This window comes from Sus scrofa, chromosome 13 (assembly GCF_000003025.6).
Source record: "Sus scrofa isolate TJ Tabasco breed Duroc chromosome 13, Sscrofa11.1, whole genome shotgun sequence".
Taxonomy (NCBI): Eukaryota; Metazoa; Chordata; class Mammalia; order Artiodactyla; family Suidae; genus Sus; species Sus scrofa.
This window is the reverse complement of record NC_010455.5, coordinates 37,831,090-37,845,891: the sequence shown is the minus strand read 5'-3', so window position 1 is coordinate 37,845,891 and position 14,802 is coordinate 37,831,090. Positions and strand designations below refer to the sequence as shown.

Here is a 14,802-nt window from a genome sequence, read left to right as displayed (position 1 = left end):
AAGAGGACAGTCTTCATTCATGTAAATGTCTAGATAAACATTCCTAAATCATTTCAAGGATTTACCTAAAAACATGTGGCAAACACAAAAGGGCCATTTCATCCTTTGACCAACAGCAGCAGGTTTCAGAATTGAATCAATCCAGCTGAAATATGTTGGTAACAATGGACTAGGCATGGTGCTAGATTTTCAGTGGAGAGAACAGAATAAGACAGGTGTGGTCACCGTGCAGGCAGAACAAGGAAAACATTAAAGGATGGAAAGTATTATAGGTTCTTAGTGAGGCAAGCATCACATGATTTGGGAATTAATAACAGAAATATCTAGGAAGTTCCCTTGTGGCAGAGCAGGTTAAGGATCCATTCTTGCTGCAGCTGTGGCACAGGCCACAACAGGGTGCAGGTTTGATCCCTGGCCTGGGAACTCCCACATGCTGTGGGTGCCCCCCCAAAACAAGAACAAGCAAACAAAAAACACAAAAAAACAAAAAGCAAAACCAAACAGGAAGACCCAACTTTATGCATTGACCAAGAAGTTTTCCCAGAGGACATTGCATTTGTACTGAGGTGAGAGGAATAAATATGAGTTATCTGTAATGAAAGGGCTGGGATGGGAGTGAGTTAAAGAGCTTCCTAGAAGAGCAAATGGCTATGCCCTGAGGACAGTAGGGATTGGCATGTTCAGGTTGCAGATGGAACAGCAGCATAGCTGGGGAGAGAGGAGGAGTTATATCAGATGTGAATCATAGGAAGAAGCATGGAGTTGTCCATAGGTAATGGAAATCCAAAGAGTAGTTTTGAGGAGGTGAAAGATATTATTCTGTTATTGCATTAGAGAGACTCTTCAGTCTTTTGGAGAGTGAATTAGATGGATCAATTTGAACTGACATCCTCGCCCAAGTTGATGTAGCCTGAACCAGAAAGGACGAGGCTAGGAGTCATTCCTTCACTCTGGTGCATACCCCAAGGATGGGCTTTGTTCTGGCAGTAATCCCTGTTTGGTGGTAGAACAGTTTATAATTTAAAATATTAATAAATTAGTAATTTATTAATTTCAAAGTGTGTGTGTACAAGGAGGAAGTGCACAGAGCGCAGTCACAGAAATTTTTAGTGAATGGAAAGGGACATTCTTGAATTTGGTGTCCAGAAAAGTCCCCTCTGAAGTGGTGATATTTGAGTAGAGACTTGAATGATGAAAGTCAGCCATGGAGGAGTAGTGGCTATGAGAAAAAAGGGGAGGGGTCTCAGACAGGAAGGCATGTGCCTGTGTTCTTTGATAAGGAGGAGTTGGTGTGATCTAAGAACCAAAAAAAGACTGGCTTCTGGATTCTTGGGGTAAAGGTGAGAATACTGTGGGATTGGGCTGGTGAGATCCACAGGTGTGTAGGGAAAATGGTAACCACTGGAAAATTTTTCACCAACTAGTGCATAATTTGACTTGTTCCTAAACACTCGCTTTTGCTGCTTGGTGAAGAACAGATTAAAAGGAGACAAGAGTGGAAGCAGGGGGACCACTGAGGAGAGAAGAGCATTGTGGTCCAGGTGGAAAATACTGGTGGTCTGAGCTATCGTGGCTGCAGGGGTGATGGAGAGTGAGGATCTGTCCACTCACTGCTTCCCTGTCTGTATTCCTGTGCTGTAGATTCTCAGTAGGGCATCAAGGCACTGTGGGAAATGTGCAGCCATGATGTACTGAAGTAGGGGATACTTGCAGGTAGAGATGGCAGGGAAACTGTGCTTTGGGTTCTCCTGGTGGTGAATCTGCCTCCATCTTTAACCTTATGGGCCGAGAAGCCTGAGCATGTAGTCCAGCCTGCAGTGAGAGGGATGTAGAATATCATAGCACATTTGTTGCTTGATAATGAGAAAAAAAAAAATCACTCCAGGCTGTTATTCTCAGACCTACACGACCAGCCTGTGCTCTCTGGGTCACCAGGCCTATCTGGGAGGCCAAATGATTAGACATGTATTTGGTAAATAGTAAATCGGAGACAAGCTTGTTAGGTAACCATGTAACCTTTATAATTTTGTATTGTCTGCTTACTGGAAGAATGCCTTATTGTTAGATTCCCCATAGATTGAGCATTGAGTCCTGAGGCAAATGATAAATAGGCCTTGCTTGCTTTTTCACTTTAAGTTTCCTGTGGATGCATTCCAGTTCTATCAAGTGATTCTGGAGGACGACAAAGAGGCATTACAGAGGGCTGGCACTCTCTGTTTTCTGTCCCTGAGGTTTTCTCTAACAGGCCCCCATCATCTACTCTCTTTAGCTTAGGCTCTCAGTCATTGGTTTCTCTTCATACTTAGGGCAATGCTCCATTGATATTTGGGGGTAGGAGAGTCTTCTGGGCTAGAATAAGGGAGAACATTTGAAGGAAGTCAGCCCTTTAGACCTCTCCCAAAGTGAAATATCTATAAGAAAAATCCATGCTTCTCTTGCTGACTATGACCATTTTATGCTGTGTCACCTGTTCTCTAGGTTTTCTTGGCTTGTGGGGGGAAATGAGCAATGAGGGGAATAGATATATACTTTAAAAGAGGATTGTTTGGGTTAGGAGGATTAGGCTGACATTTATAAATTATTCACTGTGTGTGAGGAGCTGTTTAGAGTGCCCTAGGTTTATTAAATTATTTAATGCCCACATTCCCCAGTGACGTAACTTGCCTAGGTTAACACGCTTTGTAAGGGATGTCTCTGTGATGAGAGTGCAGCCAGTTGGTAGCAGAGTTCTTGGTCCTGGGCATTTTTACTGTCTTGTTTCTTGACCCCCTTTGTCTCAAATGATTCATTCAGCTGTCTTATCAGATTGAATGAGGAATAGCCTTATAGAATGATCTCCTTCAAGGAGAGTTTTGCTGGTGGCACCAGTACTGCAAGGTGAAGGCTAGAACTCTTTTTGCCTCTAAGAAGCTCCACTTGTCAAGTTTTCAAATCTGAACCCTCCCTGCCCTTTAACACCTTCTCTAACTATGTTATCAGGTTCTAGGTATGTCCTACTGTTCTGGTAAATAATGAATGGTGTCACTTTAAGGTGTGTTGGCATCATGTGATTTAACTGAAGGTGACCTTATCTCTGGGTCATTGTGTAACCCCAAACACCACAGAGAAGATAGGAACAGAGGAGAGGGATATGAGAGGGTAATCATTCCCAGGGAATGAAGGCAGAAAGGACTATAGGTATGGAGGAGAGGGAGAAACCACTGAGGAGGAAAGTCAAGATAGGAAGCACAGAGAGGGTTTTGAAAGGACTTAGCAATCATCAAAGCTAGTGTCCAAACTGGTAGGCTGCTAGTGAGGGGCTGCTACAAAATAAAAAGTCCAAGAGGCTCATTCTGGAGCTGAGGCTCCAGAAGTCTTAGGCTCATTTTGGAGCTGAGTCCTAAGACCTTGAACCTATTTGTTTTTTGGGGCCAGCGGGGCAGGGGAGGAGGAGAGCTAGATTCAAGTAGTCACAGCTGGCCAGATACTTTCTCTTTCAGGAAAGAATATCATGCTCATGACATTCAGCACATTTTACATGCTATAAAAATATTTTTAGAATATTTATGATAGCTTTCTAAAATTTATGGCTATGCTGAAGTACTGAATGGTATTTACAAGCTTTAAAAAATGGGCTCATCTCAGTGGTTAAAAGTAAAAGCTTTTATTATTGGAAATTCTGCATGCAATACTCATTGTCAGCTTCCACTGTGTGTGTGTGGCCCATCTCCTTGTGCAGTCGCTTTGGAATCCCAGCTCACTTACCCATGCTTGTCGTGACCTTCCTGCAACACTTCCATTAGGATAACCTTCCAGGAATGTAACATCTTATATTAAAGAAATCACAAGTGGAATTTAAATGTATGACAAAAAGAGTTTAATAATACATTCCAAAGTCCATTGTTTGAGGTACTTGGAATACTTGCCTTTCTGGTGTGAGGAACAAGAGAGAATGGGAACATATTGTAGTCTGTTCTAAACATTTTACCTGTACTAGTTCATCAACCCTTTACAATAACTCTATGAGTTACACAAAATTATTCACACTTTATATATGAAGAAGCTGAGGTACAGAGAGGTTAAAAACTTGCCCATGGTCATAGAGCTAGAAAGGAGTGGATTTCTGATGGAATATTAGGCAGCCTGGCTCCAGAATTTATGCTACTAGCCCTTGCACTGCAGCTGCTCCTAGAAGATTTATATAACTCTGAAATTGTCTTCCATGATGATTGTACCATTTTACACTCCCAGTTAAACCTATATCTAGTTATTTATCCAAAAGAAATATAAACATATGTCTACACACACACACACACAACTGACACAAGAATGTTCATTGCAACCTAATTTTAATAGTTAAAGAAAATTAGAAACAGTCCAAATGTCAAACTGTGGCATATTCATAGTAATGGAATGCTATTCAACAATAAGATGGAACTTACATATGACAATGTGAGTGATATTAAAAAAACTTACACTGAGTCAAATGACACAAAAGAGCCTATACTATTATGATTCTATGTATATGAATTTCAAGAATAGATATAACAAATCCATGTAGTTAACTTTAGAATAGAGATTATTTTGGGGCAGGAGGAAGAGATGCAAGGCTGGGTGATGGTAGTGTTCCATGTTTGGATTGGTGAGAAATCATTGACTTAGGCACTTTATATCTGTGCCTTTTCTTTTCTGTATTTATAACTCAAACACATATACACAAATACATGCAATGAGATGTGAAAGCACCCCTCCTCTAATCCATTACCTTCCTAGTTTACAGACTGGTGTGGCGTGTCCAGGCATTTCCAGGAGTATATATACATACCACTTCCATATGTATGCAAATGTACATTCCAATGGGCTTTTATATTTTAACATAAATAAGATCAGACTATATTTATTATTTGCTACCTGCTTTCTTTTTCAGTTAACAGTATGTCTTGAAGGTTCTTCCTTGTCCACACTTCACTTTTGCCTTAATATCCTTAGCTAGCTTAGACTTCTAGAGTATGAATGTACTTGATTTCTTCAGCCAGTCTCCTTCTGATGAATGATTAGATATTTTTCAAATTTTCACCTTTACAGTGCTACTCTGAAAATTTTTTTATGTATATATTTTTCCGTATGTGCAAGCATTTTTGTAGGTTACTTTCCTAGAAGTGGGTTTGCTTGGCAAAAGGTATGTATGGTTTGATGCATACTTGCAAGTTGATTTCCAAAAATGCTTTTGACACTCCCTACCACATATGAGAGGGCTGGACTCCTGCATGCTCTCCAACAGTGGATGTTACCAATCTTTAAAGATTTTGAAATCATATGGGTTAAAAAAATATCATTTTGTTTCTGTTGAGATTTTAAAAGAAGAGAATTTTTTATTTTCTTGTTCATATTCAAACATACACAAGCCCTTACAGAAACATATTCATATCTTGTTCTATACGCTGGGCTATGTAATTCTAGAGAATAGTTCTCTTTCCCTTGGTGTGTGTGTTGAGGGGGGATGAAACCCTGAAACATAGTATGATGATTGGGAGAAAGTACGGTATTAAATGCAGGAGAACAAAAAAAAATCATAAAGATTTAAATAAATGCAAGGGATCTCAGGAGTTCCCGCTGTGACACAGTAGGTTAGTGATCCAGCATTGTCTCTGGAGGCTCAGATTTAGTCCCTGGCCAGGGAACTTCCATATGCGATGGACGTAGTGAAAGTAGTATTCATTCTGAGTTTCAGAGTAGATGTAGGACTTTGGAAAGCATTTGACATGGTTTCTAAGTTCAAACAATATTATAGTATGTATTAGATATATATTAATACATCCAGAAGTGACAGTAACGGTAAGTGCAGGCATTCATGTATTCAAATAAGTACTTTTGAGTGCCTAATGCTCTCTCAACAGCAAGATAGAAAACATGTTCTAACTTTAATTTGATGGACTATCCTAGTGAAAATAGCAGAATTCTGTCATCGTATACATTCATTCTTTTTTTTTTGTTTTGTTTTTGTCTTTTTAGAGCTGCACCCGCAGCAGCTGAAAGTTCCCAGGCTAGGGGTCTAATCAGAGCTGTAGTTGCCAGCCTATACCACAGCCGCAACAATGCCAGATCCGAGCCATGTCTGAAACCTACACTACAGCTCATGGCAACTTCAGAGCCCTTAACCCACTGAGTGGGGCCAGGGATTGAACCCATGTCCTCATGAATACTAGTTGTGTTCGTTACCACTGAGCCACAACGGGAACTCCAGACATTCATTCATTTATATACATATACATATATATATTTTTTTAATTTCCCCAATACATTATTTTTTTTCTACTGTACAGCATGGTGACCCAGTTACACATACATGTATAGTGTGGTAGCCGTTATTGATCTTGAAACCTGTTGGATTTTTAAAATTGAATCCAAATTCATTAATGATAGCTGAATTTTGAAAAATGACATGATTTGCTTTATGAAACTGGTCAGTTTAAAGCAAATATTGAAACAACCCTACTCCAACTAACCTCTATCTACTCCCACCATCCCATAACTGCTTTTTTTTTTTTAATTCCATCTTTAATATATTTTGAATGATGTTTCCTTGCAGAAAAATTCACTTCAAAGAAACTTTTTCTCCAGCATTGAGTATGTCAGTCTTTGGCAGGCTTGTGTTGCCTAGTGGGTAGGAGTTTGCGAAGTGGGTGTCAATGACACCTTCTTCTGAGGCAGTGTTGCCGGAGGGCTTTTCAGTCTTCACCTCCAGGGGGCTCTGCCTTTTTAAATTTAGAGACAATTGAGATCTTTACTGAGGTTAGCATGATTTATGCAGTGTGGGTTTATTCTTGCAGGTGGTAAGAGGACTGATAGGTCACTTACAGATATTATTCTTGGAAATGCTGAATTTATTAGTAGCAAAAATCTCTATGGTCATTCTTCTAGTAAATTCCTGCAAGTACATTTTCTCTTCTGTAAGGGATCTCAAATTTTTAAATTCAATGATTTCTGGATCTGCCTCCTTCTCTCTCCTCCTACGCTGTAAATTGCTCTTTCAGACCTGTGCTCCAGGTAGGTTTATGGCTTCCTTCAGGGGCACCTACTAGATGAGGTACTGATCACCTGTTCCTATCCTACTCTATACTTTGCCTTTTTCCTACCTCTGGCAGAGCAGTATTTGCTTCCATTTTTAACTTTTAAGTAAACTTTTATTAGAAGACAGATTGCTAGAAGTATATTTGAAAACCGTAGCATTCCTGCAAAGGATTTTGCACACTGTGTATGTATCTCCTGATGTTCATGTGTACAAAGACAAGTTGATAATTTTTATCATCTTGCTCTGCATTGATCTATTTGGCCCAAATCCTAAGCAGTGCCATTCAAAACCCAGCTTTGCTTTTCTAATCACTGGCATCCTAATTAAGATAGTCTTTGAAAGAATGGAGATTGCTGATGATTGGTCCCTATCACAGATTCTGAACTTGAGTTTCTCATTTTTCTTAGCTATTCATTCTTATTCAGGAAAGCATTCAAGGATGCCTGGATTTTAATTTTGCTTGTTTTTCTTTTTTGCATTGCTTGTTTTTCTTTCTTGCAGTGTCCCAGAAAGTAAGACTGCTTTGAGAACTATATGGGAGTGTTTTTTAACAGTGAAAATAATGTTTGTAATAATAATCTATTTTATTTATCACTGGTACTTGGGGAAAATATTTACCAGTTGGTTCTGTATAAGTATGCATTTGAAAGCAATAAAAACGTATTTCTTTATACATGTCCTCCAGTTAAACAATCTCACATATTACCAATATTACAGAGACTTCATATTTGGTTACTGCGCACTGACCTTATTTCCTAGAAAATGTGCTTGCCTGGATTAGTATGAGCAGTGGAACTACTATATTCTTATTTGGTTAGGAAGCAGGAGGTCATTCTCAACATCTTTTTACTAACCAAAAAGACATTTTCCTAAAGGTAGATTAGTGTGTAGATTTAGTTTGAAGTTTCATGTGTGTGCATGATTGTATCTGGTAAAAATGGGAACTATCAGGCAGTGGTTACCCAATCCACATAATGACTAAGAAGATGGTCATTCTGTCTCACTGTTTATACTCTTAATAAGTGTCATCGTCGGAAATATTTAAATCATTGCTTCAGTTGGTTCTGTAAATATTGATGGGAGGCAAAGTGTTGAGAATATTTTTATTATGGGAGTGTATAATTTTATGAAGACTAGAATAAGTTTCTATTTGAGAGTGGCTTCCACCTGATTATTGCTTCACTTGGACATGTTTACTATTTATCACCTAGTTCTCATCGCATTCATAACTCTGCAAGAGCTGTGATTCTCAATAAGCTTCTTTTGGGAGTCAGTGATTGATTTCAGTGGATGACTCAGCAATACTTGGAAGAGAGGGAGAAGGATTAGAAAAGACCCCAAGTGATTCTGCTTCATGGCCCTCCTCTTTTGGAATCACTGCTACTGAACCCTCTGAACTCTCAGCACTGCCCTTCTGCTTCCTCATGTGTTGGATTAGATTTATAGCAGCTGCTGTGGACATGGTTGCCTAAATCTGCGGAATGTTCTGTTAAGAGCTGTTGCTGAAATAGTCCACGTTAAGCCTGTAACTCCCCCAAGTCCCCCCCCCCCGCTTTTTAACCTGTCCTCTATTCTTAGTCGTTTACTCATTCCCTCACCTCATGATTTTGCACCTTGACATCCTACAGATTCATTAAGAACTTTTATTCCAAGCACCTGGGTTTTATTTAACGTGGTGATTAACCAGTGTTATTGTGTTTGAGCTAGGTGATGACAATATATTTGATTGGAGCCTTGTAATTATTGCTTTAAAAATCAAAATAATAGATTATGGTCTCAAACCAGGAACATGATCCAGAAGAATAATAATAATTAGAACAGCAACCCCTTTGAAGAAAATAAATGCCCATCACAGAACACAGGACCCTGTGTGCCCTGAGTTTCACTTACTTTTGCGGTGCCATCTCCTCCCTCCCTCCCCCCACCATCCTGGGACTAGCCGCACTGCCTCACTGAAGCCTTCTGGTTCCTAGAAGTAACCATGTTCTTTCTTGTCTTGGGAATTACACTTCCTATTCTCTCTACCTAGGGCGTACCTCCCCTGGTGTTTCCTTGGCTGGCTCCTTCAAATGTCACCCACAGTCTCCTCTCCTTTGGGAGGTTTCCCTGGCCAGAGTGAATGCAGTCATCTTCTCCCTCAACCACCTGTCCGTACATGCAGTGCACACCATCATCATCTCTCACAGCATGCTATTTATTTTATTTAATATTAGGAAACCTACATTATGTCTCCTTGGCACTTGTCTCTCTCCCCCACTGGAATCCAAGTGCCATGAGGGGAGTAGAGACTATACCTGTCTCATTCACCGCTGCAGCCTCAGTGCCATCCTGGCACCTGGCATTAAGTAGAGACTCAAGACATATTTGCGATTGAATGAATAGAAAATTCTGGGGCCTTAATTTTTTCTGAACTCATATCAAATATTCTATATTTAGTTCTCCTTTTATGACAACATATGGTCTCCCCGTGGTTGAATTTGACCAAACTGTGCTGACTTTTCTCAGGCATATGAAGGATCAGAATAAGAAGGTGGCCAATCTCAAGCACAATCAGCAGTTGGAAAAAAAGAAGAATGCCCAGTTACTTGAAGAAGTCCGCAGGCGAGAGGATACCATGGCTGACAACTCTCAGCACTTGCAGGTCAGCCCAGCCCTTTTCCTCTTAATCCTTAAATGATTAGAGATTGACTCCTTCCTAAATGTCCCCATTGCTGTGGGAAAATATGCACATAAATGGTGGACTTGCTCCTAGGGAACCCAGTATGTCTTTGCAAGTACGAAGCATCATTTTCAAAGTAGTGCCCGAGAAAAGCTGGTTATGGTGGAGGCTACTCATGCTGCACAGAGTCTCTTGGTTCCTGAATATCACCTTAAAAGGTAAGGGCTGTGGTTATAGAGTTGGCAAGAAACTTAAAACAGAAATGTCTTCCTTTTAGAATTATATTAAAGTTGTTTTGCTGTCAGAAGGGAAATGTATGTGTATTATCATAGAAGGTATTTGGGAGAGGATGCATTAAACTGATATCATACAGTTCACAGAACTGGTTTTGTTTTGTTCAAAACAAATCATTTTCCTGTGTTTTCTGTGTAATATAGTTATCTCTGAATGGATGGCCCTATCTGAGAAACAAACCGAATGACTGAAAACACCAATTTTTCCTCATTAACCATCCCTATTTTTGGCAAAGGAGCTCTCCCCATGTGCTCAATAAAACATTCAAACTAAAACAGGGCATTTGCTTTGAAGTTCCTTTATTTATTCCAGTGTGCCTTTAAACAGAGCAGTTCAAGTTCAAGTTGGCCAGAGTTCATGTTAAATTCTGCTTATTAATTAGTGTCTTTCTCTAGATATATATTAGGTTTCCTCCTTGGAGATAGAAGAAGTTAGATAATTTCAATATGTACTCATAATTTATCTTTTTAACTGACCAAAAGAGAAATAAATAAATTATTACAGAGTAGGAAATAGAAGGAAATGTTTCGCACAGAACATGGCACATGGGGGTTACTTAGTCCATATTAGTTACTTTTTTCTCTTTGAGCCTTAATGGTGTCAGCCAAGTTCCTTTACATTGATCCCTGGTTTGGATAGAATGATAATAGCCTCAGGTCCTTTCTTTAGTCCTGAGTTCATCTTAGGATGGACTGGTAGTTTATTTGAATCCATAGCTTCCTCGATGTTTTTTGGCAAATCAGTCCCAGGGTTTCTGCTGTTAGTTTTTCCCATCAATATGAGATGTTAGATTGGAACCTACAGACTGAGATAATAATAGCTAAAATTTGCAGAACATTTTATTGCCTTGTCAGACATGAATTCTTATTTATTCCTCACAATAGTATTGGTGATTTTATATATGGTAATCTTAGAGTCTCAGAAAAGTTATAAAGTGACATCCCAGTAAGGGGTGAAGATAGATCTGACCTCAGGTCTTCCCGCCTTTGAGAAACTAATGTAGGGGAATAATAATAGTAGTGGATACCATTTATTGAATTTTCAGTATGTTTTGTGCTGTGCTGTGTACTTTATAGCAGCTGTTTAATTCTCACATCAACTGGGTTAGCTGAGACTCTTATTTCCGAGTGACAGAAACACAACGACCCGAAATAAGCAGTGAAAGGGTATCTGTTGGCTCAGTTAACTGAAAAGGCCAGGAATGGACCTTTTGACTATATGCAGATTTTTAAACAACGGCATCAGGAATCTGTCTTCATCTTGCTCACAGGTGTGCTTTGCTCTTTGTGGTGTTGATTCTTGGGACGCTGTCCACAGTGATGCCAACTGTAACCTCCAGCAGCCAACCTACATTCTATAAGTTTAGTCATGCTGGGGGAGGAGAAAGGTTCTTTCTGAGTAGTTCTAGCCAAAAGTCAAAGGCTGGTAGAATGAATAGATTGGCCAGGTCAAGATCAAGTTACATGATCACCCGAAACCTAGGGGAAAAGGGTTAACCATGGCCTGAGATTGAGGACAGGTGATCTCCCACAAGAATGAGGAGTTCTGTTCAGAAGGGGTGCTGGTCAGGTAAAATCATAGAGATCCACTCTCTCTTATGGAGTATATTAACTATTATCCCATTGGGTAGATGAGAAGAAGGAGGCTGTGAGAAGTTAAATAACTTGCCCAACATTATTTAGCTATTAAGCAGCAGAGTCAGGACTCAAATCCAGATCCAACTGTCTTTAAATGGTGAGAGTTCTAAAGAATTAAGAAGAGAAGGCAAGAAAACTGTGGAGTCGCAGAAACTTCATGGAGTAGGTGGGATGGGAGCTGAATGAGTTCTAAATGGGAGGGATAGAGCAGGAGGGAAGACCCACCAGGCAGAAGAACTATCAGCAAAAATATAGAGGCTGCATAGAGCAAATTACAGTCAGAGCACAAAATATAATAGACCAATTCATCATGGTGGCAGTGAAGTCAAGTGTTGTTATTGTCTTTCTTAGCTAACTCTGGAACTAGATTACCTAGGATTCAAGCTTCAAAATTTACTAGCTCAATGTCCTTTGAGCTTAACTTCTTTAGGCCTCAGTTTCCTCATCTGTAAAATGAGAATAATAATTGCATCTGCTTTAGAGTTGTTGTGAGGATTAAAGAATCAGTGCATATAAGAATTTAGAAATGTACTTGGCATAAGATATGCTCAAAATAAGTGTTAATGATGAACTATTACTATAGTAATAAGGAAAATATAAAAGAAACATTTTTAGAATGTCTATTATATACATGGGTATTTATTTATTTCTACTACTGAGCATCAAAGTTTCTGTTTTTTTTGTATATAGTAACTTTCTTTTCTAAAGACACATCTAGTTATGGAAATTAATGTCTTGTTGTGGCCTATGAACTTTTGTATAGCAATATTTTCATAAGGGGGCCTGATAACTACCTCATAGGCATATTCATCAAAGATAGCATGGTCTGGAATTGCTTAGTTGCATTCCTGACCACCCCAAATAAAGGATAGCATTTGAAATGCAATAAAAAGTAATCACAATTAATTTTGATGAAAACGTCTCTGGTTAAGGTTAATAAAGAGTGAAACTCCCACTTTCCTGGATTGTTAAGCAGATGAACTCAGATGCAATAATTACTGCCTTCTGAAGACAAAGCTTTTCTTTCTGGGGGCACATGGTTTTTTAATATTGCTGTTGTTTCAAGTACTTCCTGTTTATAAGTTAACCTATTAAACCCTTTAAGTGTCAGTCATCTGGGATATGGACTGGCTGGCTGGCTGGCTGGCTACTTGATTGGTTAGTTGGTAGTTGTGGGGTTGACACTTACAAATTTGACTTATTCTACACCATCATTTTATAGTGTTTGGACACCCTGCCTCATGATTTCAACCAACCAAATAGGTTATTACATCCAGGAAAATCTCAGGTAGAGTACTGTCTGCAACAATGATAACTGTTGGATCAGGCTTCAAAGAGAGATCAAAGAGATTCATCCTGTTGGTATGAAAATTGGCAACAAATTTGAATGTAGACCATGTTATTTATTATCCAAACCAGCATATAGTGGCACTAGGCAAAAACTGGGCCATTTCAGTCAGACCTAGAAATACAGTCATGCTAAGAAATGTTTCACAGATTCAACCTTCTTTAGTTCCTTAATTTATAGTTTTATGGCAGGAATTGCAAACTCAAATGCCTTCAGGGTCTAGGCTGTTCACATAAATAAGAAACAGGTTTGCATGTAAGAAAATTTATGATGTCTGGTTCTTTGAGGTTTTTTTTTTTTGGTAGAGATGTATCAGTTAGCAATTGCCATAATCATGCTGTGTAGCAAATCACCCCCAAAATCAGTGACTTTAAAGCATCAATAGTTATTCCCACCGATTTTTAGGGGAATTAAGTAGCTCGTCTGCTCCAGGGTAGCCACATCTGCTTCTCACTCAGGTCTGTGGGTGGCTGAGATAGCTCTGTTCCACATGTGTTTATGCTGAGATTAAGGCTGAAGGGGCATCAGCAACCCAAGGGAAACTGCTGATTGACAGTAGCAAAGGAGAGTAAGTCAAAACATGCTAGGCCTCATAAGGCCTAGTCTTAAACTGACACTGTGATTTTTACCCCACTTCGTTAGCCAAAGCAAAGCACCTGGATGAACTAATAGTTAAAGATTGGGGAAGCAGACTCTCTCCATGAAAAGAACTTTGAAAAGGAGCCGATACCAGGAATGGTGAAAAATTGAGACCAATCATTCAATCTGTTAAAGGAGAGAGAGTTTGGAGAAATATTTCTCTATTATAAGAAAAATAATAACATAAACATAATTAAAAATTCTAGTTGCAGCAGACTTAGTATATGGATATAACTGAGAATGGTGGGAACTGTAGGGAACTCAAGAGCCCATGTCTTCTTGAAAGGAGTTGAGATCACTAAGCTTTGACTATATGTTGCCACAAAGGTGGGCCTAGGGTTGAGGGACTTTCTGATTTCCATAAAATGTGAATTTTTATGTGAAATCCGTGGATATTAGAAAATTGGCCCAATTTTTTTTTTTGGAAAATTCTGAGTCCAGTGAGGCACAGTTACTAGTGAACTGACCATTGGTTTGTAGCCTGTATTGCACAGCCTCATGCTGTGATCCCACTGGTTTCACAAGGCGTAAAAAAAGACACTCAGAATGCACCCTAACTAGTTCAGCTTGACCCATGGAAGAGCAATGGATAGCAGTTTAGTGTATGTGTGTATATATATATATATATATATACACACACACACACATATTATACATGTTTTATTTTTTTGGTTAGAAATACCTTGAATTATGTTCCTCAGAGGAAATACCCACAATCTATTGGAATAGACAGTATTCTTAATTTAACTTTTAAAGAAATTTTTTTGTGATTTTTCTTTTTCTTTCTTTTTTTTTTTTTTGGTCTTGTGTCTTGAGGGCTGCACCTGCAGCATATGGAGGTTCCCAGGCTAGGGGTCTAATTCGAACTGTTGCTGCTGGCCTACGCCACAGCCACAGCCATGCCAGATCCAAACTGGGTCTGTGACCTACACCACAGCTCAAGGCAACGCTGGATCCTTAACCCACTGAATGAGGCCAGGGATCGAACCTGCAACCTCATGGTTCCTAGTCGGATTTGTTTCTGCTGTGCCACAATGGGAACTCTCTCTCTCTCTCTCTCTTTTTTTTTTTTTAGAATTGGCAAGGAGAGCAGGAAGGGAAAAATAAAGAGCCATGGAATTGACCTATCCAGCATTCAAATAGTGACCCTTATTATTTTTAGCTCAGGACCTTG

At 39.3% G+C, this 14,802-nt stretch overlaps 1 protein-coding gene across 22 annotated transcripts in view; it reads left to right on the top strand.

Moving 5' to 3' along the window:
• ERC2 (ELKS/RAB6-interacting/CAST family member 2) overlaps window positions 1-14,802 on the top strand; it is a 979,000-nt gene that overhangs the window by 521,621 nt on the left and 442,577 nt on the right. For 21 of the 22 annotated variants that reach the window (XR_002337959.1, XR_002337957.1, XR_002337956.1 and 18 more), the window contains one exon: window positions 9,557-9,692. Coding sequence is in view for 16 of the 22 variants with exons in the window: in XM_021070727.1 (XP_020926386.1) it covers window positions 9,557-9,692 (136 nt within the window). In the remaining 6 variants the exon portion in view is untranslated. Of the gene's footprint in view, window positions 1-9,556; window positions 9,693-9,803; window positions 14,432-14,802 lie in introns of those variants that run through there. The other variant, XM_021070730.1, reaches the window with a different exon arrangement.